A 26,530-nucleotide genomic window follows, 5' to 3' on the forward strand; every position below is an offset into this window, starting at 1 on the left:
AGAACACAGATCAGTTACAAAACTATTACTGGGGCTGGGGAGTTGGGTTTGGGGTTAAGGTGCTTAAGGTGCTTGCTTGTGAAGACTAAGGACCTGGGTTCAACTCTCCAGAACCCACAGAAGCCAAATGCACATGGTGCAGCATGTTCCTGGAGTTCATTTGCAGTGGCTAGGGGCTCTGGTATGCCCATTCCCGCCCCCCTCTCTCTCTCACCCACACACACAAATAAATAATTTTTAAAAATCTTATTGTAATGCAAAGGAGAGATGTTGGTGACTAGCATAGGGGATCATACCATTGTTTCTATAGAAAACCCAATGTATTTCAAAATCATTTAAGAAGTAACAAAGTGAAATATTGTTACTTGAAGGCAGGAATAGAGAGAGAGAAAGACATTTGGATTGAAAAGATTTTTCAGGTGTTTAGTTGTAGAACTGTGAGGATGATGTGCCATTTAGTGATAAAGACACATAGAAGAAACAGCAGGTATGTGACAGAGTAAGAGGACTCAGCTGATCAATTGATGTCATGTTGAATCTATGATGCAGGCGAGCTATCCACACAAGGAATCTTAAAAGAAGCTGTTAGAAATTCAGAAGTCATTAGCTTGGATGGAGAAGAGATGGGTCAGGGAGAATATATAAAAAAGAGAAAAAAACAACACAGAACATAACCCAGAGAAATTCCCACAAGTAAGGAATGGGCAGAATAAGAAAGCCTGGGGTGGTGTGAGGTTCTTATCTCATGGTTAACATTTTATCTGTGGCATAGAAAATGAGGTCATCATCTGAGAGTAAGAGACAAAGTAAGGAGGTGGGAAAAAGGTTAGCTTGACATAGAAGGTAGGTTGAAAATAGGACCAAATATTCAGAATAAGACAATTAGTAATCTATGGAAAGAGCACTCAAGAATACTAATAGTTTAGGGCAAAGAAATAAAGAAAATGCTGACAATGAGATAGAAAAGTATTTAATATATGTTGAAGGAGCTCTAAGTAAAGAGAATATCATAAAAATTGTAGAATTTAGAAAGCTGGGCGTGGTGGCGCATGCCTTTAATCCCAGCACCGGGGAGGCAGAGGTAGAGGACTGCTGTGAGTTCGAGGCCACCCTGAGACTCCATAGTGAATTCCAGGTCAACCTGGGCTAGAGTGAGACTGTACCTCGAAAAACCAAAAAAAAAAAATTGTAGAATTTAATTGTTCAGAACGATAAATAGATCTGAAAGAACTACTAAGACACTGGTTAAAAATATCTACTGAAAGCTGGGTGTGGTGGCACACACCTTTAATCCCAGCATTTGGGAGGCAGAGGTAGGAGGATCACCATGAGTTCAAGGCCACCCTGAGACTACATAGTTAATTCCAAGTTGGTGTGGGAACCTCAAAAAAAAAAAAAAAAAAAAGTACTGAAATTGGCAATACAAAGTCACTGGAAACTTAACCCGGAACACTGTGTATTCAAACAGGCATATAATAAATGACTTGAGAATGAATGGAATTCAGAGACAAGTTTGAATATGAAAAGAATTCACAGAAGATAAGTAGAGAGAGATGAACATGGCAAAGAATAAAAAAATTGGGACTTTAGCTTGCTGTCCTGTGATTCAGGACTTCAGACATCTACCATTTAGAGAAGAAGACTTATCACAGGCTTGTGTGCTGATAAAAGGGTGGAGTTGTAATTCTCACTATTTTATGGAATCTGCTTCCCAGGACATCTGGTAAAGCTTTGACAATCCCTACAGAGCAATGTCACATTACACTTCACTACTTCTCAGGAGGTAAAATGAGGTTCTTGACTTGCTCCTAGGTGTGTTTGTCATTAGCACTTAGAATTTGGGATTTCTAATTGTTCCAGTGGGTAGGTTTTCGTGTTTTGTTTTGTTTTTGTTCCTTCTTTCCCTTTGGGGCTGGGTCTTTCTAGGTTCCCTAGGCTGGTCTTGAATTTATGGGCTCATGTGATCCTTCTGTTTCAGCCTCCTGAGAAACTGGACTATCGTCATGTACCTACATGTCCAGTTCTCAGCTAATTTCTGAAGTTGATGACTTAAAAGAATAAAATAGCTAAATATGTTATTTTAACAAGCTTGTGTTTACTGTTATGTAAATATTTAGTATGTGAATTACACAATTCTAAATAAATCCTCATGCCTTTATATCTGAGTTTTCAACTTCATGTTGTAAAAATGCTTCTTTAAAGATGGTTTAATGATAAATATTAAGAGTATATAGATTTGCATGTCAATTTATACTTCAGAAATCCATATATTTGTCATATTTATTTTTTTAAGGCCTTCGAATTGCATGGGTAAACGGTATTTAAGAAAAGCCCCAGCCGGACGTGGTGGCGCACTCCTTTAATCCCAGCACTCGGGAGGCAGAGGTAGGAGGATCAACGTGAGTTTGAGGCCACCCTGAGACTACATAGTGAATTCCAGGTCAGCCTGAGCCAGAGTGAGACCCTATCTTGAAAAACAAAAAACAAACAAACAAACAAAAAAAGAAAAAACCCTAAAATATTTGCTAGTTTTGTCAGAAATTTCATGTGTTGATGATAGCTGTCAGCCATCCATGTTAAGGGTTCATAGAAAGTAGTTAATTGTATGCATTTTATATCACTATGGTGTTTGTGTGTACATTTCTAAATATTCAGTATTAAATTGTTACTATTGAAAACATAAAAAAAAAATTGGGGCTGGAGAGATGGCTTAGCGGTTAAGGCGCTTGCCTGTGAAGCCTAAGGACCCCAGTTTGAGGTTTGATTCCCCAGGCCCACGTTAGCCAGATGCACAAGGGGGCGCATGCATCTGGAGTTCGTTTGCAGTGGCCGGAAGCCCTGGTCCACCCATTCTCTCTCTCTCTCTCTCTCTTTCTCCCTCTGTCACTCTCAAATAAATAAATAAAAATTAACAAAAAAAACTAAAAATAAAGAATAAAAAATGGAGTTGAAAAGTTTGAATATTTTGGCAAAAAGATTTTAATAAGACTGGAGAAGAAGATACGATCAAGCATCAGAAGGGTACGTGTCCTTGAAAAGAATAAACACCTTTCTCTGAGACTATAGAGAAAGAGTAAATGATGGGTAAGTGGTGCAGCAAGAGGGTTTGGAAACTGAAAAGCAAATGAATAATAGAATGGTTAGGCATGGAGAAGCAATGAAATATTAGGCTGCATGCAAAGAGCACAACTGCTAACAGACCAGGTTTGGAATACTGGCTAAGAATCAAGAAAACACTAACTAATTACAAGAGCAAGGACTAACAAAGAGGAGGCTGAGCTGGAGAATATGTATTCCTAGTGCCATCACCCTGCTGTCTTGTGTGATGTTTTTTCACCAATAGCTTATAGTGGGCCAGGTACAAGATCAGAAAATGCAGGCTCTAAGATTGATTTTATGCTAGGTTTGCTGGTGCATGCCTTTAATCCCAACATTTGAGAGGTGGAGGCAGAAGGACCACAGGGAGTTTGAGGCTGAGACTACAGAGTGAGTGCCAGGCTAGCCTGGGCTACAATGAGACCCTACCACCTACTTCAAAAAAAGACTGATGTAGGGCTGGAGAGATGGCTTAGTGGTTAAGCGCTTGCCTGTGAAGCCTAAGGACTCTGGTTTGAGGCTTGATTCCCCAGGACCCATGTAAACCAGATGCACAAGGGGGCGCATGCACCTGGAGTTTGTTTTGCAGTGGCTGGAGGCCCTGGCACACCCATTCTCTCTCTCTCCCCCCTCCCTCCCTCCCTCTTTCTCTCTCTGTCACTCTCAAATAAATAAAAACAAAATACATTAAAAAGACTGATGTGTAGTTTATTGCTTCTGGTGAGTATAGCAGAAGTAAGATGCATGGATGATATTTCAATGATCAATCATGAAGTAGGAAAGAGTAGACTAGGAGAAAATAGAGGCAAATATAATAGGAAGAAAAGAAAGGTAAAATCATATGTGGTTAGCGGGATACTGGACTTATGAAGTGGTACAGTCCCCAAGGTTGATCCTGGAGTAGGTGGCTAACACAGAGGTAGAGGGAAAGGGTACTACAATTATGAATATCAAAGAATTTCAAAGCTAAAATGTTAGATGGCATCTACAACTATCCTGAAATCAAGTATTATGGTCATATTTGGGAAAGAAGAAGGCTGTGAATGGAGCCTCAAAGTCTTCAATAAATGAATTAGAGAAACCAGAAGATAAACATAGCCAGAAGGCATAAACCTTTAAGAAGAACAAGCTCAAAGGAGGTAAGGAGTAATGGTCTTAATATAACATTTGCTAGAGACACTGATAAGAAAAAGACTATATGACCACACAGAATTCCAAGTATAAGAAGGGCTAGAAAACATACAGGATAATTTTCAATATATAGAATCAACCCTAAAGTCAAATTCTAGAAGACTTAAGGTCATGTTGAATAGTGTTGGAGAATGAAAATTCAACTCAAGATTTCTACCAGAGGAAAGGAGGACAATTGTGATATCTATCAATGAAAGAAAGAAGGAAGGTAGAAAGATCTGCTTTTCCTGAGAGGGATAAAAGGATGGGATGAAGACAAAAGATATGAGTTTTGGGTTTAACAGAGATTTATAGATATCAGGACTAGAATTTTTAATATTGTTACAGAACGCAGCCCAGTGTTTTACATAGGTACCTCTAAATTTAAGCTGATTCTTAGGAACAAATAAAGGTTAGGTGTACTCTCCAAAGAGATAATAGTAAAAAACTAATTTTTTATGAAGGAAACAGCCCTAGCAGATAATGTAGGTCAAATGTATAAGTCCCATAAAAGACTATGAGACTAAATACAGAACCCATATGTGGTTATGAAAAGAAAGGCACAAGAAAGGTGCTTAAAAAGAAAGCAGCAATAACAAGGAGGCTAAAATGTCATGACATTTAAAGGAAGAGTTTCCAGAAATAAAGAATGTCAAATAATATTTTAGAATCCTCTGAGATTACACTTTTATTCATTTGCTTATGGTTATTCAGAATTTTAAACCAAACTGAATCAATTTTATGTTGTAGTTTTTGGAGCCTAATAAAGTGCAAGATGATGAATAAATTCATTATTTACTGCCAACCACAAATCTCAGCCTCAACAAGACCTTTAATATAACATTTCTGCTGCCAGCAATAAGAAAACATACCTTGAACCACAACATCCGGTTTTGGTACAGTGGAAAACCTACGATTTAGGGGATCAATTTCTCCAGGAGCTAGAAATCCCTAAAGAAAAAACACAAAAACCAAATCAGTAAGCCTCAAACAACAATACTTTCAGGGAAACAATATCAGAAACGAAACAAATACCTTCCCTGGATGAAATGTTTGAACTCCTAGAATTAACATCCAAGTTAATTTTATCTAGTTTATATTTAGGGGCTGTTATAGAGCCTTACTTTTAGAGTATAATTATAAATAAACAGAAAATTTCTGGTCATTCCTCTATCTTTTGACAGATCTTAAGATGATCTGGCTATAATGGTCATTATGAATAATTTAAGCCATTACTTATATGCTCATTTGTCCATGGGTCTGTTGTGCTTTCTGATCATAAATCTTTCCACTTATTTATACTTCATGGAATAGGATGAACTCACTCATTTTATCCTTTATAATACTACTCGACTCCCCATTTTACATCATATTTAATTAATTTAAACAAAGAACTCTTCCCATTACTGCTATGTTTATTATCATGCCACCTTAAAATAATCAAATAGCCATGGATGCAGGAAAAATAAAATAAAAAACAGCTAAAGAAGGGTTGGAGAAATGGATTTGTGGTTAAGGTGCTTGCCTGCAAAGCCTAAGGACCCAGGTTCAATTACCCAGTACCCACATAAGCCAGATGCAGAAGGTGGTGCATGTGTCTGGACTTCATTTGCAGTGGTCTAGAGACTGTGGTACACCCATTCTCTCTCTCTCTCTCTCAAATAAATATTTTTAAAAATAGCTAAAGAAGACAAATTAGGGGGAATGGAGAGATTGCTCAGTGGTTAAGGTGCTTGCATACAAAGCCTAAAATCCTGGGTTCAATTCCCTAGTATCCATGTAAAGCCAGATGCACACAGTGGTGCATGCATCTGGAGTTCATTTGCAGCAGCTGGAGGCTCTGCTGACACACCCATTCTTTCTGTCTCTCTTCTCTCTCCCTTCCCCCCCTCTTTCTTTCTGTTTGCAACTGAATAAATAAAGAAAGAATTCTAGCCAAGCATGGTGACACATGCCTGTAATCCCAGTTCTTGGGAGGCATAGGTAGGAAAATCACCATGAGTTTGAGTCCACCCTAAGAGTCCATATCGAATTCTAGATGTGGCCTAGAGAAAGACCCTTTCTTGAAAAACCAAAAAATAAAATAAAATAAGGAATTCTAGGGCTGGAGGGATGGCTTAGCAGTTAAGGCATTTGCCTGCAAAGCCAAAGAACCCAGGTTTGATTCCCCATGGCCCATGTTAACCACATGCACAAGGTGGCCATGTGTCTGGAATTTGTTTGCAGTGGCTAGAGGCCCTGGTGTGCCCATTCTCTCTCTCTCAAATATATATATATATTTAACGACCAGGCTCAGACAGAACAGTTACGTCCAAAACTAGATCCTCCAAGAATCTAGTTCAAGAACCTTGTTTGTATAATATCAAAACAGCCAGGCTGGGCATGGTGGCACATGCCTATAACCCCAGGACTCAGGAGGGAGAAGCAGGAGAATCACTGCAGTTTGAGGCCAGCCTATTCTATGTAGCAAATTCTATGCCAACTAGAGTTATCCAGCAAGATAAGACCCAGTCTCAAAACCAATTTAGCAGGGCAGGGAGAAAGCTTGGCTGATAAAGTATTTGCCTTGCAAGCATAAGGACCTGTATTTGATTCCCTAAACCCATGTGAAAATGCTAGGTATACTGATGCATATGCTTGTAATCTCAGTGATGACAGGCAAAGTGTATCAGACAACTTCAGGTTCACTGAGATGAACTTCCAGACCAGGCACAGTTATGGAGGAAGGGATATTTATTGAAGTGTACAGATCCAAGGAAGTTCCATAATGGCAGAAGAAGCTGGCCTGCCTTCACAGGCCCAAACACAGAGAGAGAAGCACAAGCCTAAAAGCCAAAAAGCCACATAGGACAGCACACTTCAGGAACTCAAGCTAGGTATACTTTGTATATCTTTAGATTGAAATCTGAAGCCCACCACACCTTAAAATCTACCCAGTGACACTGCCTCCAGCAAGGTGGCAAACAAATAAAAAACTGAATATATTGGGGGCCATCTATTCAAGCCACCACATTCTGCCCCTGGCCCCCAATGGATTTATAACCATCACACATTGTAAATTGTACACAGTTAAATTTCAAAGGTCCCCACAGTCTTGACCAATTTAAGATATTAAGACCTGTAAAATCAAACAAGTTAAACATTTCTAACATATAAAGGCACAGAGCAAACATTTTCAACTGGTATAAGGCACAGCAAGGAGAGACTAAAATAATGCAAACTCAACCACCATCAAACAAACATCAAACTTCTGCAGTTCAAGTTCAATATAACCAGAGACTGACAGTCTCCACATTTTCCAATTCCACCCCTCCAGCTGGGCAGAGTAGCCAGGGAACACTTCCATCCCAGGCCAACAATGCACTCTATGGTAGCCCTTGCACAGTCCTGGCATACACAAAACGTCTTCGGGTCTTCATGCAAACCATGGTCTATCTTCCAAAGGCTCTTTCAGCCTATCAGGACATCATGCCCTGCCTCATGTTGCATCTCAGCAGCAGCTCCTGGAACCATGTGCAATTCACGAGCACTCCTCACATTTTCCAAAGGCTCTTTCAGCCTATCAGGGAATCAGGCCCTACCTCATGCTGCATCTCAGCGGCAGCTCCTGGAAGCATGTGCAATTCACGACCACTTCTCGCATTTTTCATGCTTCTGAAACCAATACCAGGTGTACAGGACACAGCCATATTCGTAATTCAGGGACAAAACAAATCAGAGCCTTGAAAAGCAGGTTCCTTCTCCAGTCAACTCTTTCCAAAAGTGTTTGCATTTCTATGATAGTTTTTCCTCAGGCATCCTTTCCATGATAAAAGCAATTGGACCATTTTCCTTAAGATTGCTAATGTGTTTGACAATAGCAGATTCAGTAACCTAAAACCAGTCTCAGTGCCTGTAATTTTAACGTGCTTGAGATTTTCCATCTGAAAATCTTAAATCTCTCAGTCCAGTATCTCTAGCCAACCACATCAGTCCATTACAAATTTAACCTTGATCAAATTCTCTGAGCCTGGGCAGCAGGATGCAGCCAGCCCTTATGCCAGTAACCCAGTTCCAACAAAGTCCTCTGCAGTCTTTCCTTCCCTTTAGAAAGCTCATAAGCCAAGCCTTGAAGTTCAATGCTATCTGCATTCTCAGACTCTCATCAGAATAGTCCATGAAACTTGGCTTACCACTCCAGAAGACAACTTCAGTTGCAAGCACCAAGTCCATGCCTATTCCTCCAAAACAAAGGTTCCAAAAGATCAACATCCACAGGGTCAGGTTCATCTCAGCCCACTCCTTGGTACCAAATTCTGTATCAGACAGCTTCAGGTTCACTGAGATGAACTTCCAGACCAGACACAGTTATGGAGGAAGGGATATTTATTGAAGCATACAGATCCAAAGGAAGTTCCATAATGGCAGAAGAAGCTGGCCTGCCTTCACAGGCCCAAACAGAGAGAGAGAAGCACAAGCCTAAAAGCCAAAAAGCTACACAGCATAGCACACTTCAGGAACTCCAGCTAGGTACACTTTGTGTATCTTTAGATTGAAATCTGAAACCCACCACCACACCTTAAAATCCACCCAGTGACACTGCCCCCAGCAATGTGGCAAACAAATAAAAAACTCAATATATTGGGGGCCATCTATTCAAACCACCACACAGAGACAGGAGGATGCCTAGGCTCACTGGTCAGCCATTCTAGCCTAATTGGTGAGCTCCAGGCCAATGAGAGACACTGTCTCAAAAAAAAAAAAAAAAAGATTGACTGACACCTGCAGTTGTCCTGTGGCCTCTATACATATATAGGGCATGTGCCCATGAAGACACCTCCGCCCAAACACACTTTTTAAAAAAATTATTTATTTATTTATTTTGAGAGCGACAGACACAGAGAGAAAGACAGATAGAGAGAGAGAGAGAATGGGCGAGCCAGGGCTTCCAGCCACTGCAAATGAACTCCAGACGCGTGCGCTCCCTTGTGCATCTGGCTAACGTGGGACCTGGGGAACCGAGCCTCGAACTGGGGTCCTTAGGCTTCACAGGCAAGCGCTTAACCGCTAAGCCATCTCTCCAGCCCCAAACACACTTTTAAAACATAGCCTACAGTGGAGAAATATATTTTTCAGTAAATGATGGAAAAAAACCTTTTGAGGAACCTTCTGTATAGGTACAAAATGCCACAAAGAAATTGAACACATAGTCCCAAGTGCCTCACGAAGAACTGTCTCAACAGAACACTTTGAGAACCTCTTACCAAAAAGTAAGGGGGGGGGATAACTTCAATCTACCAAACAAAAAGAGCACATTTGTCAGGGTGTTTAAAATGGTCAGTTAATTCAATTAAAGAATAAAAGATAATGTTTCTTGGAAAGGTCAGCACTTTATTTATTATCTAAGTATGCTTGTATTCATTCGTCAAAAGGCAAGAAACTGAGGGAAGTTTTGAAAGGGAAAGATACAGGGCTTATTTCCTAAGCAGCTGCTGCAAGTATGGTACAAAAGAGTAGGGAGCCTTGGGCAGCAGGAGGGACACAGATGCCAAGGATAAAGATATTTTTGTCAAGGGTTAACCATGTTCCCCATGCTGAAGACCTAAAGGAGAAACTGTAATAAGTCAAAGTACAAAAAGAAAAGGACATCTTTCAGACTTAGTGAGTCAATCAGAAAGCTGGCTATTACAATGACTAAGGTAGGAAAAGATGGGATCACCTGGAAGTTTCCTCTTACCTCTGCCATCAAGCTTCCCAAAATGTAGAGAGACTGACCCCACATGTGAGGCAATTTCCCCATAGGCACCCGGTCCACGGTGTGAGGATTTTGATATTCTTCATCAACCTAAATGAGAAGACAAAGAGGTCAAGTAAGAAGCATTCACAACTTAAGACAATAAAAAGCTGAGTCTGGGTTGAGAGTCATACCATATGTAGTCCCATGGGTTGTAATTCATACTATATATGATCCCATTAGGCAATGCACTGAAAAATCAAGCACTAAACAATAGTCTGCATCAGTGTTCAAACTGTAACTTATGTAAAAAATCAGGAGGATCTTATTAAACTACAGATTGATTGAATATGTGTGGCAGGGCTGGGGGAATATATTTTAATCAAATTCTCCAGTAATGTTGCTGATGCTGCTGGGAACTTATTCTCTCTTCCCCATCAGAAAGTAATATTGTGCCTTTCCTATGTTTAATGCTCTTCCAAAATGCAAAAGAAGAATAATGGTATATCTAATGGGCATGTTGGAAACAAAGAGGACATACTTCATTTTCCAAATCTGATATACTGAAGCATTAACAGATTGCTGGCCTTAAAGGAGAGAATACTAAGTCCAGACAGCTTATACAGAATATCACTCTGGTTCTACCTAATGATCATTCTTAGAATTAAGGTTTTGTTTCTTTCATATCTCACTGTGCAACAGTGCAGTAATTGGATTACTTTAATATTTTGTTTCTAAAGGAATAAAACCATATTTCTGTTGTCCTAAATCTAAAAACAAACTTTCAGAACATTAAAATTAGAAGATTCAGGCTGGGGAGTGGCTAAACATGCTTGCAAGTCTGCTGACCTGAGTTCTATCTTCCTCACCATCCACATAAAGCTGCCAGCAGCAGCAGCAGCAGAAGCAAGAAAGAGCCTGTCTCAAAAGGTTAGAATGAGAAGAGAAACACCTCAAGGTTGTACTCTGAGCTCCACATGCTTGCTGTGGCAAGTGTGCATGCATGCACACATACACATACAGAAACAATATAAATAAATAAGAATAGATAGAGAAAGTTTTTAAAAATCAAGATTAAAAATTACTTGACTTGGGCTCGAGAGATGGCTTAGCGGTTAAGGCTTGCCTGTGAAGCCTAAGGACCCCGGTTCGAGGCTCAATTCCCCAGGACCCACGTTAGCCAGATGCACAAGGGGGCGCATGCATCTGGAGTTCATTTGCAGTGGCTGAAGCCCTGGTGCGCTCATTCTCTATCTCTCTCTATCTGCCTTTTTCTCTTTCTGTCACTCTCAAAAAAAAATTTTTTTTTTAAATTACTTGACTCAAATGAGCCAGTCTCACAAAATTATGGTTCCTCTCCTGCCAGCATTCCAGGACTGTTCAACTTACTCTGTCAGGAGGAACACTGTATAGTTCTGGAAGAAGTGGGACTCCATTTTTGCCTTTGATGAGGACTGCATCAAGAGCTTCTCTATATTCTTGAACCTGCAGAGACAAGAATGGCAGGGGAAAAGAGTTAGAGTATTCCTGTAGGAGCCAAGAAGACTTCTAACCAAAGAATGTACTATTAAGACAGCTATGATAGCTCACACCTGTGATCCCAGAGCTTCAGAGACTAAGGTAGGAGGATCACAGTGAGTTCAAGACCAGCCTGGGCCGCAGTGTGAGTTCAAGGTTAGCCTGGGCTACAATAAGACCCTGCCTTAAAAAGAAATAAAAGTAGAAGAGAGATTAATTGGAAAGAAAACGGGGTTCATAGGAAGGGGAATGGAGATGGAGTCAAGAGAAGGTAGTGGGAAAACATTATGATTATTATATTATATTATTATATTATTATATAGATGTTTAAAATTGTCAATAAGAAAACAAAAAGGCACTATTGCAAAAGAGCTTATTTAACCAAATAAAAAGGAAGAGGAAAGAGGAAACATAGTTACTGCTTATTGTAGGGTACATATTATTCTAGTACATTTTGAATACTTTAGTGAAATTCATTTTAGTAGCCACCCTAGTAGTTATGTGTAATTGAAGTCTTCTTATAGGACAGTAGGTTCCAGGAAGGTCTGAATTTATAGAGGACTACACAGCACATACATGATTGAACCCAGGGTTTAACATAATTTAGTCTGCCTCTAAAGAAAGGCCTATGTGGGCTGGAGAGATGGCTTATTAAAGGGCAAGGTGTTTGCCTGAAAGCCTAAGGACTCATGTTCGACTCTCCAGGGCCCACATAAGCCAGATGCACAAGGAGATGCAAGCATGAATGGTTGCACCTGCGCACAAGATAGCACACACGTCTGGAGTTCAATTGCAGTGGCTGGAGGCCCTAGCATGCCAAATCTCTCTCTCTCTCTGATTAAAAAATGATTTTAAAAAGATTTTAAAAAGAAAGGCCTATATAATCTACTATGCAATACTTAACTATACATTCTTGACTTGGTTTTGAAATGGCCCTTTTTATTAGTATTTTTTGTTAGTGTATAAAATAATGGGTTTCATTGTGACATTTTCATATATATAGTATTATGCTCAGCTTATATTTACCTTTCCATTACCCCTGTCACCCCTCTACCTTATAGTTGGCTTATAGTATGGTCAGGCTTATATCCTTTGCCTAACATCTTTCAGAAATAAAATAGCAATTAGCAACTTGCTGAACCATAACAATGTATAAACTATATGTATTAATAATGTATAAACAAACAAGGGTGTGGAATGCAGAGTGGTTGTGTAGAATACTGAGGTCATAAGAAGCACAATATAAAATAAAATAAATAAAATAAAATAAAGCTGGGCATGTGGCTCATGCCTTCAGTCCTAGCATTTGGGAAGTTGAGGTAGAAAGATCACTGTGAGTTCAAATCCAGCCTGGGCTACAGAGTAAGTTCCAGGTCAACCTGGACTAGAGTAAAAAAATCCCTCAAAAGCCTATGAAAGAGGTACAGAAAATACAAAACTTGTGCTAGAGAGGTTGCTTAGTGCTTAAGGTGCTTACCTGTGAAGCCTAAGGGCCCAGGTTCAATTCACATAAGCCAGATGCACAAGGTAGAACATGCGTCTGGAATTTGTTTGCAGTGGCTGGAAGCCCTGGTGTGCCCATTCTCTCTATATATGTATCTGCCTCTCTCTCTCTCTCTCAAATAGAGAAACAAAATACAAAACAATAAATTATGTTGGAACAATATAGTTGTGCTTGAAAATAAGAGCTTTATCCCAGTTACTTCACAGTATAGACAACCAGAATATTAGTAAAAATACATATTTGTTCTAATGCATTTAATAGCATTAGGTGAGCACAACACAAATGTCATGTTTGCTTATGTATCATTTCTTCCTGAGAACATATTCAGTTGAACTGAACTATGTAAAACTACACAGCACACGCACACATACACACAGCAGAGGAGGCCAATCAACTAATACCAATCCATCTCTGCTGTTGTGCTGTGCCATCCAAATTTAGGTAACTTTTCTTTCAAGCTTTACAAGCTGTAGGCCTCTGAGAACCACCCTTGCAGTGGGGCTATGTGTCTTCTTCTCTCTAATTCTCTCCTTTCCTTTCAGCACATTTTAAAATATCTCTCTCTGTCCCATGGTCTTTTACTCTTATGTCTAATAATCATATTTTTATTTTGGGTTTTTAAATTTTTATTTATTAATGAAAGAGAGGGAGAGAGAGAGAGAGAGAGAGAGAGAGAGAGAGAGAGAATGAGCGAGCATGTCAGGGCCTCTATCCACTGCAAATGAACTCCAGATGCATGTGCCACCATGTGCATCTGGCTTATGTGGGTTCTGGGGAACAGAACCTGGGTCTTTAGGCTTTGTAAGCAAGCTCCTTAACTGCTAAGCCATCTCTCCAGCCCTTTATTTTATTTCTTTTAATTTTTTATTGACAACGTCCACTAATAGACAATATACCATGATCATAATCCCCTCCTCACACAGCTACAACCATTTTAAATGCTGTGCCCTTCACTCCATTTTCCAATAATGCTTGTGGCTTTTTATTTCTTGAATATGCATAGCATGGTGGTTGTTTTAAGAATGCAATCTTGTTATAGTGGAATTAACTGTATCTTGAACTTTCATGTTTTTATTTGTAAGATTCAAATAAATTTAGGAATATATTTTTGAAAATTATGATGATGATCATTGTTAAGATGATTATTGAAGAGTGGATATTGATATATGTACCCTAGGCTGGACACAATCTCATGATCCGCCTGCCTCAGTATCCCATGTTTAGAACCACAAGTGTGTGCTACTACAACCAGTGAAAATTATTGTCACTGTACAAAGTTATGGGGTACAACGTGATCATCTGACCAATATATGTAAAGTATAATGGTCAAATAAAGGTGATCAATATTCAAGACCCTTCAATTTTAAAAAAGATATCTTCATTAATGAAGACAGAAAAACTTTTCTTAGAGAGAAATTGAAGAAGTCAAGGACAAAATTTGAATTACTCAATGGTAAGAATTGAAGCAAAAAGCAAAAATCTGGGTCTTCCAACCCTTAATTTAGTACCCTCAGCTACTAACTTATAGCAGATACAGCTAATAACTGAAAGAGAGAGGATAATATAACAAGAACAGCTTGTTGAAGGCTCTTCCCTAACTCATTACCTGTTCTATGTTGCCACTGAAGATCCCATCAAGGATAAAGTAGGTCCAGAACAATGGCCATTCACACTCAATGTTTTCAAATAGTTTCAGCTCAGCTGGTTCATAATACAGACGATTGGGATCCTGGGGAAAAACACAATAACAAAGTCTGCCCCATCATCCAGAGGATAGATATACATCTTTAGTTGATAGATATTATAATGGGATCTTTCACTACTGGTATTTTGTTTCAGAGAATCATCAGGGAAGGCAGGAAGCCTATTTTCATACTTCCCCTCCCTTATCAAGTACTTTATGAAGTTACTAGTGTGAAGGCTATATTAAAACAGTAAGCTTGGTTTGTAATAAAAGTTGAATTTGGAATAAAGGACCTGGATGTAAACCCAGGCAATTACAGCCATACAAAAATGTCAGAAATATTCACTGGAGAAAAGACAGCCTCTTTAACAACTGTTACTGGGAAAAATGGATATCTATATGTAGAAGGATGAAAATAGATCCTTATCTCTCTCCATGCACAAGAATCTACTCTACATGGATTACAGACATTAACATTGGACCTTAAACTCTGAAACTATTAGAGGCAAACTAGAAGAAACACTTCAACATATAGGTATAGGCAAGGATTTTCTGAGTAGAACTCCAATTTTTCGGGAAGCAAGACCACTAATAAACCACTGGGACCTCACGAAATTAAAAAGCTTTTGTACAGCAAAGGACAATGTGAACAGAGCAAAGAGACAACCTACAGAATGGGAGAAATCTTTGCCAGCTATACATCTAGCAAAGGATTGATTAATATCAAGGATATACAAAGAACTCAAGAAATCAAACAACCCAATCAAAATTGGGTTAGCTGGGTGTGGTGGTTGCCTGTAATACCAGCACTTGAAAGGCTGGGGTAGAAGGATTGCTACGAATTTGAGGACAGCCTGAGACTACATAGTGAACTCCAGGTCAGCCTGGGCTAGAGTGAAACCTTACCTTGACCCCCCCCCAAAATAGGTTGTAGAACTGAAGAGTTCTCAAAAGAAAAAATACAAATGGCCAACACATGTTCTACATATTTATCATAGGTTAAATGCAAATTAAAACTGCTTTGAGATTTTATCTCACTCCTGTGAGAATGTCTATCATCAAGAAATCAAGTGCCAATAAATGCTGGTGAAGGTGTAAGGAATAAAGACCCCTTCTCCATTGTTGGTGGAAATGTAAATTGGTACATCCATTGTGGAAACCAGTGTGGATGTTCCTGAGACAACTAAAAATATATTTACCGTATGACCCAGATATACCATTTTTTGGCATATACACTAAGAGCTCTACATATAAATATATAGATACTTGCTCATCCATGTTTATTGCTGCCCTATTGGCAACAGCTAGGAAATGGAACCAGCACAGATGCCCATCAACTGATGAATGAAGATGTGGTACATTTACACAATGGAGTTTTATTTAGCTGTGAAGAAAAATGCAACTATGAAATTCACAGGGAAATATATGGACCTGGAAAAGATTATATTAAGTGAGGTAACCCATGCTTAGAAAGTCAAATGCTGCATATTGTCTATTAAGTATAGATTCTAGCTTCAAATGTTTAGATTTGAGTAGGAGTCAGGGTAAAAAGTCAATAGTAGAGGCTAGGAAGCTATAAAGCTGTGAGGGATGGAGTATAGGGGACTTAAGAGGAGGGTACAGTAGATATGTAAGTCGATTATGTGTGTGTGTGTGTGTGTGTGTGTGTGTGTGTGTGTGTGTGTTATTACTGTGGGTAAGATGGCCTAAGTGGAAAAAGGGGAAGGAATGGAGGAGAGGAGGAGGTAGGAGGAGGGTTAATCAGAATTAAAGATGCTATGAATAAGTCACATGGAACCTACTTCTTTGCTAGTTGAAATATATATATGTATATATATATGCATGTATGTATGTATGTATGTATGTATGTATGTATGTATGTATGTATATAGGATAGATGATAGATAGATAGATAGATAGATAGATAGATAAGATAAAGTGTGTTAAGTGTTGTGTGGGTGGATAATTCTGTACCTAGAAGGCACGGACTATTATAAGAAAATTTCAGTGCCAGGGGTGGGATACCTTCCAGGGAATTGTTGGTCAGGGAGGTCTCTGATGCCCCCAAAACATGTATTACTGTAACTTTCACTTTTGGTAAGAGACACTTCTCTTTTTAGGTGGCAGTGACCACTGGGACAACTCAAAATTCTCAAAAGTGTTAAGAATAGGCGACGATGGAGTGTTCAGCACTGAGGCATCTCTATCACAACTTTCCAAGGCTCAGGGACCATTGTGGAAGAAGTAGCAGACAGAATGTAAGAGCCAAAGGAAGGGGAGGAGTGCTTTGCAATTCTGTTTTCCGGAAACAAAGTGGTATGGTATTCATGATCTCACAGTGGCTGATGCTACCTACACAAAACCTGCCTAGTAGGAGGAAAAATGATGACATCAAAATAGAAGAGAGACTAATTGAAAAGAAGGGATTCAGTGGAGGGAGGATTCAGAAGGGACAAAAGTGAAGGTGTTGGTGGGGGATTATGATAATGGTATATTGTCTATTGCTTAGTGGTTAAGGCACTTGCCTGAGAAGCCTAAGAACTCATGTTCAAATCTCCAAGTCCCACATAGCCAGCCGTACAGTGAAGCAAAGCATACAATGTCACAATGTGCCAAAAGGGGGCACAGCATCTGGAGTTCATTCATAGCGGCTGAAGGCCCTGGCATACCCATTCTTCTCTCTCTCTCTCAAAACTAACAATAATAAAAAATAAAATAATAAATAAAGATAATAAAATGATTCCTATTATTTTAAGCCATTAAATTTTGGTATGACTTCTTATACAGTCATTAGTAGCAAAAACAGTGGTCATAAAATCAATTTAACATGTCATGACCAGCAAGTTCTTTTTTTAAGTTGAAAAGAACAGAATGGAATAGAAAATGTGATCATGGAAGTAAAGTCATACTGAGATTTTATTTTTCAATAAATATGCGTGTTTGTGTATGTTAAAAAAAACCCTTTTGTCCACTGATTTCAATATCTATCAGTTGTTCTTTCCCTAAATCACAAGTGAAAGAGGTGGGAGGACTGCCCCTGCCATTCTTTCATTCAATCTATAAAGGGCCACAAACTGAGGACTTGGCAGCTAAGCCCAACAAATGCAGTCGTCATCATTTACTGGTACCAATTTTAACAATCCACCTAAGTGCTATCAGTGAGGTAAGTGTTCTCTCTTATAGGCTGCAAAGAACAGGGAACATTGTGCCATGTGTTCACTTGGAGGAAAGAAACTTACCTCTTTAGGAGTTTTATATCCATCTCGTAAAAAACGACAACAGCCGTAACGACCCTGGGAACACAGAGTAAGGTTCAGAAGCATAAACATAAGAACAGATGCATAGTTAACAAGAAAGACATCCTCTGCAACAGCTATATGAGCTAACCTCTCACTAGCATGGACATGGCACTTAATGACAAACCCCAAAACTAGAGTTTAAGGGGCTAGAGAGATGGCTTAGCGGTTAATGTGTTTGCCTGCAAAGCCAAAGGATCCCGGTTCAATTCTCTGGGACCCAAGTAAGCCAGATGCACAAACCTCAAAACCTAATACCTCACATATTACCAGGCATGGTGGTGCATGCCTTTAATCTGAGCACTCGGGAGGCAGAGGTAGGGTTATCACTGTGAGTTTGAGGCCACCCTGGGACTACATAGTGAATTCCAGGTCAGCCTGGGCTAGAGTGAGACCCTACCTTGAACCAACCCCCCAAAAAAAAAAAGAAAAAAGAAAAAAGTTAAACACTGGAGTTCAACTCAGAAGCAGAAACTGATTATACCAATGTAATTCCAAGTGAGGGCTATGTTATAAATTCTTCCCAAAAGCAGCATTCCTAATTATATCCCCTCCATAGTTGTCCACTTTACAGTAAGCCTGTGACAGACTAGTTTTATGCAGATCATAAGAGACCATAGCTTTTTTTCGATATATTTTTAGATTTACAGGGCAGGTACAAAAATTAGTCCACATTCCCAGTATTTCCATCAACTCTTATTCCTCTTAGATTAATACTTTATATAAGCACAGAAAACACATCAGAACTAAAAAGTTAACTTTTATACGCCATTAATCACATTACATAACTTACTTAGATTTCATTATTTTTCCCATCAATGACATCTCTGTTTTCTGTTCCATTTTAGCATCTCACACTACATGTAGCTGTCAGGACTTCCTAGTCTCCTCCAATCTCTGAAGTTCCTCATTCTTCCCTTGTTTTTCATGACTTAGCACTTTGGAAAGTGTTCATTAATTAATCTGCAGATTATCATCAATTCAGTTTTGCCTGATTATTTTCTCATGATGAGGTTATACATTATTAGAAAGGGTGCCACAGAGGCAATGTGTCTTCTTAGTATATTGTATCAGAAACCATTTGTCCTATACTAATGTTCACTTGGTTAAAGTGGTATCTGTTAAGTTTCTTCTGTGTAATTTTTTTCCTTTTACAGCTATCTTCATTTTATCAGTATAGACTCACAGATATTTTATTTTTGATTTGGTATATAATCTAATACAATGAGAATTATTTTTGCATATATACATACACACACACACACACACACATATATTATTTATTTATTTGAGAGAGAGAAAGAGGCAGATAGAGACCGAGAGAATGGGTACACCAGGGCCTCCAGCCACTGCAAATGAACTCCAGTCATATGTTCCACCTTGTGCATCTGGCTTATGTGGGTCCTGGGGAATCGCATCTGGGTCCTTTGGCTTTGCAGGCAAGTGCTTTAACTGCTGAGCCATCTCTCCAGCCCCGGTAACTATTTTCTTGTTCAAATTGTCCTTGCTTTGGACATGAGAAGCCTTTCCTAGTTGGTTTCTATGTCCCTTTGGCACGTCCTATCTTTTGATTTGAGTACTTCACTTTCTGAAATCCTAAGATGCTTCCAGATCCTCTTTTCTCTCCTCTGATCCTCAAACCAATCACTGTTAAAGCATCCCTGATTCAATTTATTGAGAATGATAAATTAAAATCAAGATTTGGAAAACCCTAGGTATGCCTCTGGATTCTCTGTGTGGCCAAAGCTATGAAACACATAAATAGGGATATATATTAAATGCACCTACCCGCTCTCACACACAACAGTTCACAGTGATAGCACTGCTTTCAATCAGTATCAGACTTCCCCATCTCCTATTTGTAACCTCTTTCTCCAACAGTGAGAAATTTATCAACTACAGCAGGAGTTGGTAAACTCTTCTAAAAGGGCCAGAGAGTGAATACGTGAGGTGTTTCAGACCACATGGTCTCTACTGTAATTACTCATCTCTCTAGTGTATTGTGACAACAGACATAGATGATATGTAAATATAGCTGGGCTAAATAACACTTTACAAGGACAATTGGCCAGCCCAAAGGATATAGTTTGCTGACTCATGAACTGGAGTACAGTGTTTGTACATGGTTATTTTTGACGTAGGTCTATAATATCTAAACAAAACAAAGTTTTCCAAGACTTAGGTCAGCTCCTTCCTTTACCTCCTCTAGTTCTTCAATTCATTTGCAATGTAATTAAGAGCCAGTTCTCAGTCTGGATTTCACTTTTTCTTTCCACACCCTGGTTAATACTTTGAACTTACTTTTTATAGCATATAATTTCATGGGTTTAAGTAAACATATGGAGTCATTTGTTGGCCACTACAGCTCCACAGAGAATGGTTCTAGAAACTTTAAAAAGTATCCTGAGCTATAATTTTTTTTCTTTTTGGTTTTTCAAGGTAGGATCTCTCTCACTCTAGTTCAGGATGACCTAGAATTCACTATGTAGTCTCAGGGTGGCCTTGAACTCTCAGCGATCCTCTTACCTCTGCCTCCCGAGTGCTGGGATTAAAGGCATGCATCACCATGCCTGGCTCAAAGCTATAATTTTTTAAAAAAATTTATTTACTTATTTACATGTGTATATATGTATGATATATATGTATGCCCGGATGTGCCAGTGTTGCTTAAGGCTTGCTACGAATGAACACTAGATGTTTGTACCACTTTTTGTGGCTGTCTTTATGAGAGTGTTGTGAACGTGAACTCAAGCTGCAGGCTTTGCAAGAAAACACCTTTAACTGTTGAGCTATCTCCCCAGCCCCCAGATATAGATATATATATATGTAGAGAGAGAGAGAATCACTCCCTCCAACTTTTGTCAATCAGTAATTGTTTTCTCCCCTTGTTTTTTTCCTTTTCCAGAGTCACATGCAAATGAATTCATACATTTGCAGTCTTTGAGATCTGGCTTTTTCTCTTAGAAAAATACCCTTAAGAATCATCCATAATGCCTCATAGATTACTAGCTTGTTCCTTTTATTGTTGAGTAGTATTATACTGAGTAAAATTTGTTTAGGTGTTTCTCTGTTGAATGCTATTTCTAGTTTTTTGAAATTATGACTAAAGCTATGATAAATATTTGTGAATTTCTGTGTGAGCATAAGTTTTCATATTTTCATGTTTTCATAGTTTCATATTATAGGGAAATACCTATGAGTAAGGATATTCATTGTGTCACATGGTTAAGTATCTGTTTAAATAAATAAGAATCTACTAAATGATTTCCAAAGTGAAGAAACTATTATGTATTTATGCCAGCAATGGCTGCAGATGCTTTGAAAGTTTTTTTTGTTTTGTTTTTTGTTTTTAAAGAAACTACTCAGGGTCTATAGAGATGGCTCAGCAGTTAAGAGCACTTCCTCTGCAGACATAAGGGACTGAGAAGGCCTGAGAGATCATTTGAGTTTGACACCCTGAGACCCACATAAACATCTGAGCATGGCCTGACAGGTCTGTAACCCCAGTCCTATAGGGGAGCACAGCCCTGAAGATTGTCAGTCACCACAGCAAACAGAAATGGCAAGCTCCAGGATCAGTAAGGGACTCTGGTCCAAATCAGAATAGGTGGAAGGGCTGAAGAGATTGCTTAGTGGTTAAGACACTTTCTTGAGAAGCCTAAGGCATCAGATTTGATTCCCCAAGACCAATATAAAGACAGATGCACAAGGTGGCACATATATCTGGATTTTAGTTGCAGTGGCAAGAGGCCATGACACACCCATTCTTTCTCTATATGCCACTTTCTCTCTCACACTCTCTCTCAAATAATAAATAAATAAAATATTTTAGAAAGGAATAGGTGGAAGAGTGATGGAGAGGATGCCAATGAACCCCCTTTGGCTACACACACAAGAAAAAGGGAGGAAGAAAGAAATAAAGGAACAACATAAACAAAGAGAAATTACTTAGTAGAGTACAACATGGGCAAAGGAAAGATTTCTTGAAATTTCTGATACATGTTATACCCAAGAACCCAAAAGACATTAGTCTCCCCTTAAGTTATAACATTAAAAAAAGAAATGGGCTGGAGAGACGGCTTAGGGGTTAACACGCTTACCTGCAATGCCTATGGACTCATGTTGACTCTATAGATCCCACATAAGTCAAATGAACAAGGTTATGCAAGTGCACAAAGTTGCACATGTGAACAAGGTAGTGCACACATCTAGAGTTCAATTGCAGTGGCTGGAGGCCCTGGCACACCAATTCTGTCTCTGTCTCTCACTCTCACATAAAACAAGACAGTTAGGCTTTCCTCAAAAAGAAGGAGGAGGAGGAGGAAGAAGGAGGGCACATGTGAACATACCTGAAGCTTGGTGATTATTTCTTGTTTTGTGAGCTCCACCAACTGACTGTCCTCAACAGCAAAGGCTGGGAAAGAGACCACTGAGAGTAGACTAGCATCAACCTCTTTGGATGTTGAAGCCCGGGGTAGGAGTGAATTCAAGATAGACTAGAAGCAAAGAAGTCAAGTGTAGTATATTAGTAAATATCTTGGCACTGTAAAACTAACAGCTTTGGTTTCAAAATATGAATGTGAAAGAACTTTCAGAAGAAAAAACTAATGATTATTCAAAATAGTGAGACCTTAGGAAACTAGCTTGCTTGGTAGGATCCATTTTCTTAATCCTACTCTCAATGCTTCCAATCCTGATTGTAGAGCAACTGCTCATAGATAAAGTCTATTCTAATACCATTATCCCATCCACAATCCTATTGCTCCATAGCAGCTAGATAAGAATAAAGCTAAGACAAGATGTAACTTCAGAGAAGCAGAGTGGGAAGAATCATTTATGCTTCTGACATATTTTTATTTATTTAGGTTTTTGGTTTTTCGAGGTAGGGTCTCACTCTAGTCCAGGCTGACCTGAAATTCACTATGGAGTCTCAGGTGGCCTCGAACTCACAGTGATCCTCCTACTTTTGCCTCCTGAGTGCTGGGATTAAAGGAGTGTGTCACCATACCTGGCTTAGCTAAATTTTTAGTAAATGTAAAAATTATGGGCTTCATTTCTTTGTGTGTGTGTGTGTGTGTGTGTGTGTGCGCGTGTGCGTGTGTGCATGCGCGTACACAGATGTGTGCATCCCATGCATTGTGCATGAAAGGCCAGCTGAGAATGTTGGGTATCCTTCTCTTAGTATCGTCTACTTGTGTATTTTTGTTTCCTTGAGATGGTGGTGTCTCCTTCAGCCTGGAGCTTCTGTCCATAAGTGAGCCCCAACAATTCGCCAGTCTCTGCTTATGTCCTGCAAGCGACAGTTCTAGATGTGCATGGCCATGTGCAGCTTTTTATGTAGGTTCTTGGGAGTTGAATTTGGTGGTCTCCAGCCCAAAGGAACTCATGCTTAAGCTGCAAGCACTCTTAACCACTGAGCCATATGCCAGCCCAAATAATGGGTTACTTTATGATATTTTCGTACGTGTATACCACTACATTTTATTCATATTCACCATAATTACACTTTCTTATTCCTTTTCCCCTTCTTTTTTTTAAATGTTTTTTTCTTCAATTTATATTTATTTATTTGAGAGCAACAGACACAGAGAGAAAGAACAGATAGAGGGAGAGAGAGAATGGGCGCGCCAGGGCTTCCAGCCACTGCAAACGAACTCCAGATGCGTGTGCCCCCTTGTGCATCTGGCTAACGTGGGACCTGGGGAACCGAGCCTCGAACCGGGGTCCATAGGCTTCACAGGCGAGCGCTTAACCGCTAAACCATCTCTCCAGCCCCTTTTCCCCTTCTTTTGTTCCCCTTTGTCCCCACAAATAGCTCCAATTCTGCTTTCACGACAGATTTTTACATAGAAAATGCTGTTTTACCCAGATATGGTGGCTCATGCCTTTAATCCCAGCACTCAGGATGTTCAGGTATAAGGACTACTACTATGAGTTTGATGTCAGCCTGAGACTACATAATGAATTCCAGGTCAGCCTGGACAAGAGCAAGACCCTGCTTCAAAAAAAGAAAAAGAAGAGCTGGAGGGATGGCTTAGTGGATGAGGCGTTTGCCTGTAAAGCCAAAAGACCCAGGTTTGATTCCCCAGGACCCACATTAGCCAGATGCACAAGGGGGCACACACGTCTAGAGTTTGTTTGCAGTGGCTGGAGGCCCTGGTATGCCTACTGTCTCTCCCCCCTGTAATAAATAAAAATAAAATATTATTTTTTTAAAGTTGAGTTTATATTCACTAGAGCAACATGGGTATTTAATCAGGGTTTAAAGAAAAGGAAAACATTTCTTTATGGCAGTAAAAGAACATTAACTCTTTCCATATAGACAGCAATCCTAAACAAAACAAAAGATATACACTTACCATACTGACAGGCTAAGCTCCAAATTATCTGACCATAGAGCAAATCAGGGACAAGAGAATGCTTCAGAGACACTTACCAGAATACACAAAATCCACCACCTCTTTCTTTCTTTACTTTTTTTGGATTTTTGAGGTAGGGTTTCCCTTTGGTCTAGGCTGACCTGGAATTCACTATGTAGTCTCAATGTGGCCTCAAACTCACAGTCATAGCCATCCTCCTACCTCTGCCTCCTGGGTGCTGGGAATAATGATGCATGCCACCATACCTGGCTGTTTTCTTCTTTTTTAAATATGTATGCATGTATGTATGTTATATATATATATGACATGTGTGCATGTGGATACATGGCCATGTGCGTGTGTGTGTGTATGATGTATGTGCAGGGGGGGGTCATCCTTTTTTGAGAAAGGTTTACAGAACACCAATTAGGCTAGACTAGCTGGCCAGAGAGCCCCAGGTATCTCCAAGTCTTTACCTACCCAATAGTAGAATTACAGATGTGCCACCATCCCCAGTATTTTATACGGGTACTAGAGATCAAATTCAGCACTTTAGTTACTGAGCCAACTACCCATGCCTTCTCTTAGTTTCTTTGAATATTTGAAAAGGAGAAACTCAAAGAAAGAGACCATAGAACATTGATATGATGGCAATGACTACTTTCATATACTATGGTGGATCTTTTTATAACCTTGGGTCAAACAAAAGGACTACGATCTATTTCCCAGATCATGCTTACCTGGCAGTGTTGGACTTCATCAGCAAGGACATGGACAACTGATTGGGGCCCACCTTTCACACCAAAAAGGTCCAATTCATCTAGTGCTTCCAAGGCTGCCTGTGCAAAGCAATGGAAGAAAGGACAGTTCAGTGTAGAACACATGCTTCACATATGCAAGGCCCAGAATTCAATGCCCAGAACTAAAAAACATTAAGAAAAGAAAATCAAGAATTTTATACATTTATCTCTATACCCTAGTATTTCATCAATGCATATGTCACCTTTGCTTATATCAACAGGACAGAAAATGCAATAGCATTCCTTTTTATTCTTTTTTCTATTTTTAGACTAATCAAGTACAGTAGTGAGAAGGGGGGAAAGCGTAGAACAAGTTCAATCTGTAACTGACTGTGAACAATCGAGATAACTCACTACCTTCGTACCAGCTTGCAATAACATTCTTGATTTGCAGTAGCTTCTGAGTTTTACTTTACCTCCAATACTGTCTCAGGGAAAAGTTAAAATGGAGCTGTGTCACTATCAAGTCAAGCAGTACATTTAAAAAATAATATGAACATGGCTTAGAATGTATAAGTCATTCTTTTGGAAGACGTGTTCCAACTAAGACACTAGCACAGAAGAAATAATAAAACTTGAGTTGGACATGGTGTCACACGCCTTTAATCCCAGCACTTGGGAGGCAGAGGTAAGAGGATCATTGTAAGTTTGAGGCCAGCCTGGGACTACAGAGTGAGTTTCAGGGAAGCCAGGGCTAGAGTGAGACCCTACCTTGAAAAACAAAAAAAAAAAAAAATGAGGAAGAAGAAGAAGGAGAAGAAGGAGGAGGAGAAGAAGAAGAAGGAGAAGAGAAAGTTAGTTGTGTGGCTTCAAGATAATTCAAGTACTAGGTATTGTCATCTGGCTGAATTTCCATAGAGAAGCATATACCCTAGCAAGATATTACATTTGACTTTTAAAAATTCACTTGCAAGGGGAAAGAAAGAGACAGAAAATATGAAAGAATCAGTATGGGTGCACCAGGGCCTAGTGCCACTACAAACAAATTCCAGACACATGTGCCACTTTGTGCATCACGCTTTCCATGGGTACTAGGCAATTGAACTCATATCTTCAGGCTTTGAAAACAAGTGCCTTTATCTGTTGCACCATTTCTCCAGCCCAAATTTGACCTTTAAATGAATTTATTAGTCCTCAGAACAAGGAAGGAACTTCTACATTTAAAAAAATATATAAAATGTATTTGTGTTGACCATAATGAGCCTGTAGAGCAACAGACCTCAAAAGTTATTCCTCTGGTCTACCTAAAATATTGCACCCTTTGATCAGTATCTCACTTCTTCCCTCTCCCTGTATCCCAGCCTCTGATACAATCATTCTACCTTCTACTTCTAAGAGTTTGACTTTTTATGAGAGAGAGAAGGAGGAAGGGGAGTGTGTATGTGTGTGT

At 39.4% G+C, this 26,530-nt stretch overlaps 1 protein-coding gene across 4 annotated transcripts in view; it reads right to left on the bottom strand.

The window, feature by feature from the left end:
- Phka1 (phosphorylase kinase regulatory subunit alpha 1) overlaps window positions 1-26,530 on the bottom strand; it is a 124,476-nt gene that overhangs the window by 55,286 nt on the left and 42,660 nt on the right. For all 4 annotated transcript variants that reach the window (XM_045140046.1, XM_004660934.2, XM_004660933.2 and 1 more), the window contains exons 7-13: window positions 25,081-25,179; window positions 22,331-22,477; window positions 17,925-17,978; window positions 14,608-14,730; window positions 11,369-11,464; window positions 9,983-10,090; window positions 5,139-5,217 (exon numbers count right to left, since the gene is read on the bottom strand). In XM_045140046.1, coding sequence (XP_044995981.1) covers window positions 5,139-5,217; window positions 9,983-10,090; window positions 11,369-11,464; window positions 14,608-14,730; window positions 17,925-17,978; window positions 22,331-22,477; window positions 25,081-25,179 — 706 coding nt within the window. The remainder of the gene's footprint in view (window positions 1-5,138; window positions 5,218-9,982; window positions 10,091-11,368; window positions 11,465-14,607; window positions 14,731-17,924; window positions 17,979-22,330; window positions 22,478-25,080; window positions 25,180-26,530) is intronic.

Source organism: Jaculus jaculus, chromosome X (genome assembly GCF_020740685.1).
Source record: "Jaculus jaculus isolate mJacJac1 chromosome X, mJacJac1.mat.Y.cur, whole genome shotgun sequence".
NCBI classification, from domain to species: domain Eukaryota; kingdom Metazoa; phylum Chordata; class Mammalia; order Rodentia; family Dipodidae; genus Jaculus; species Jaculus jaculus.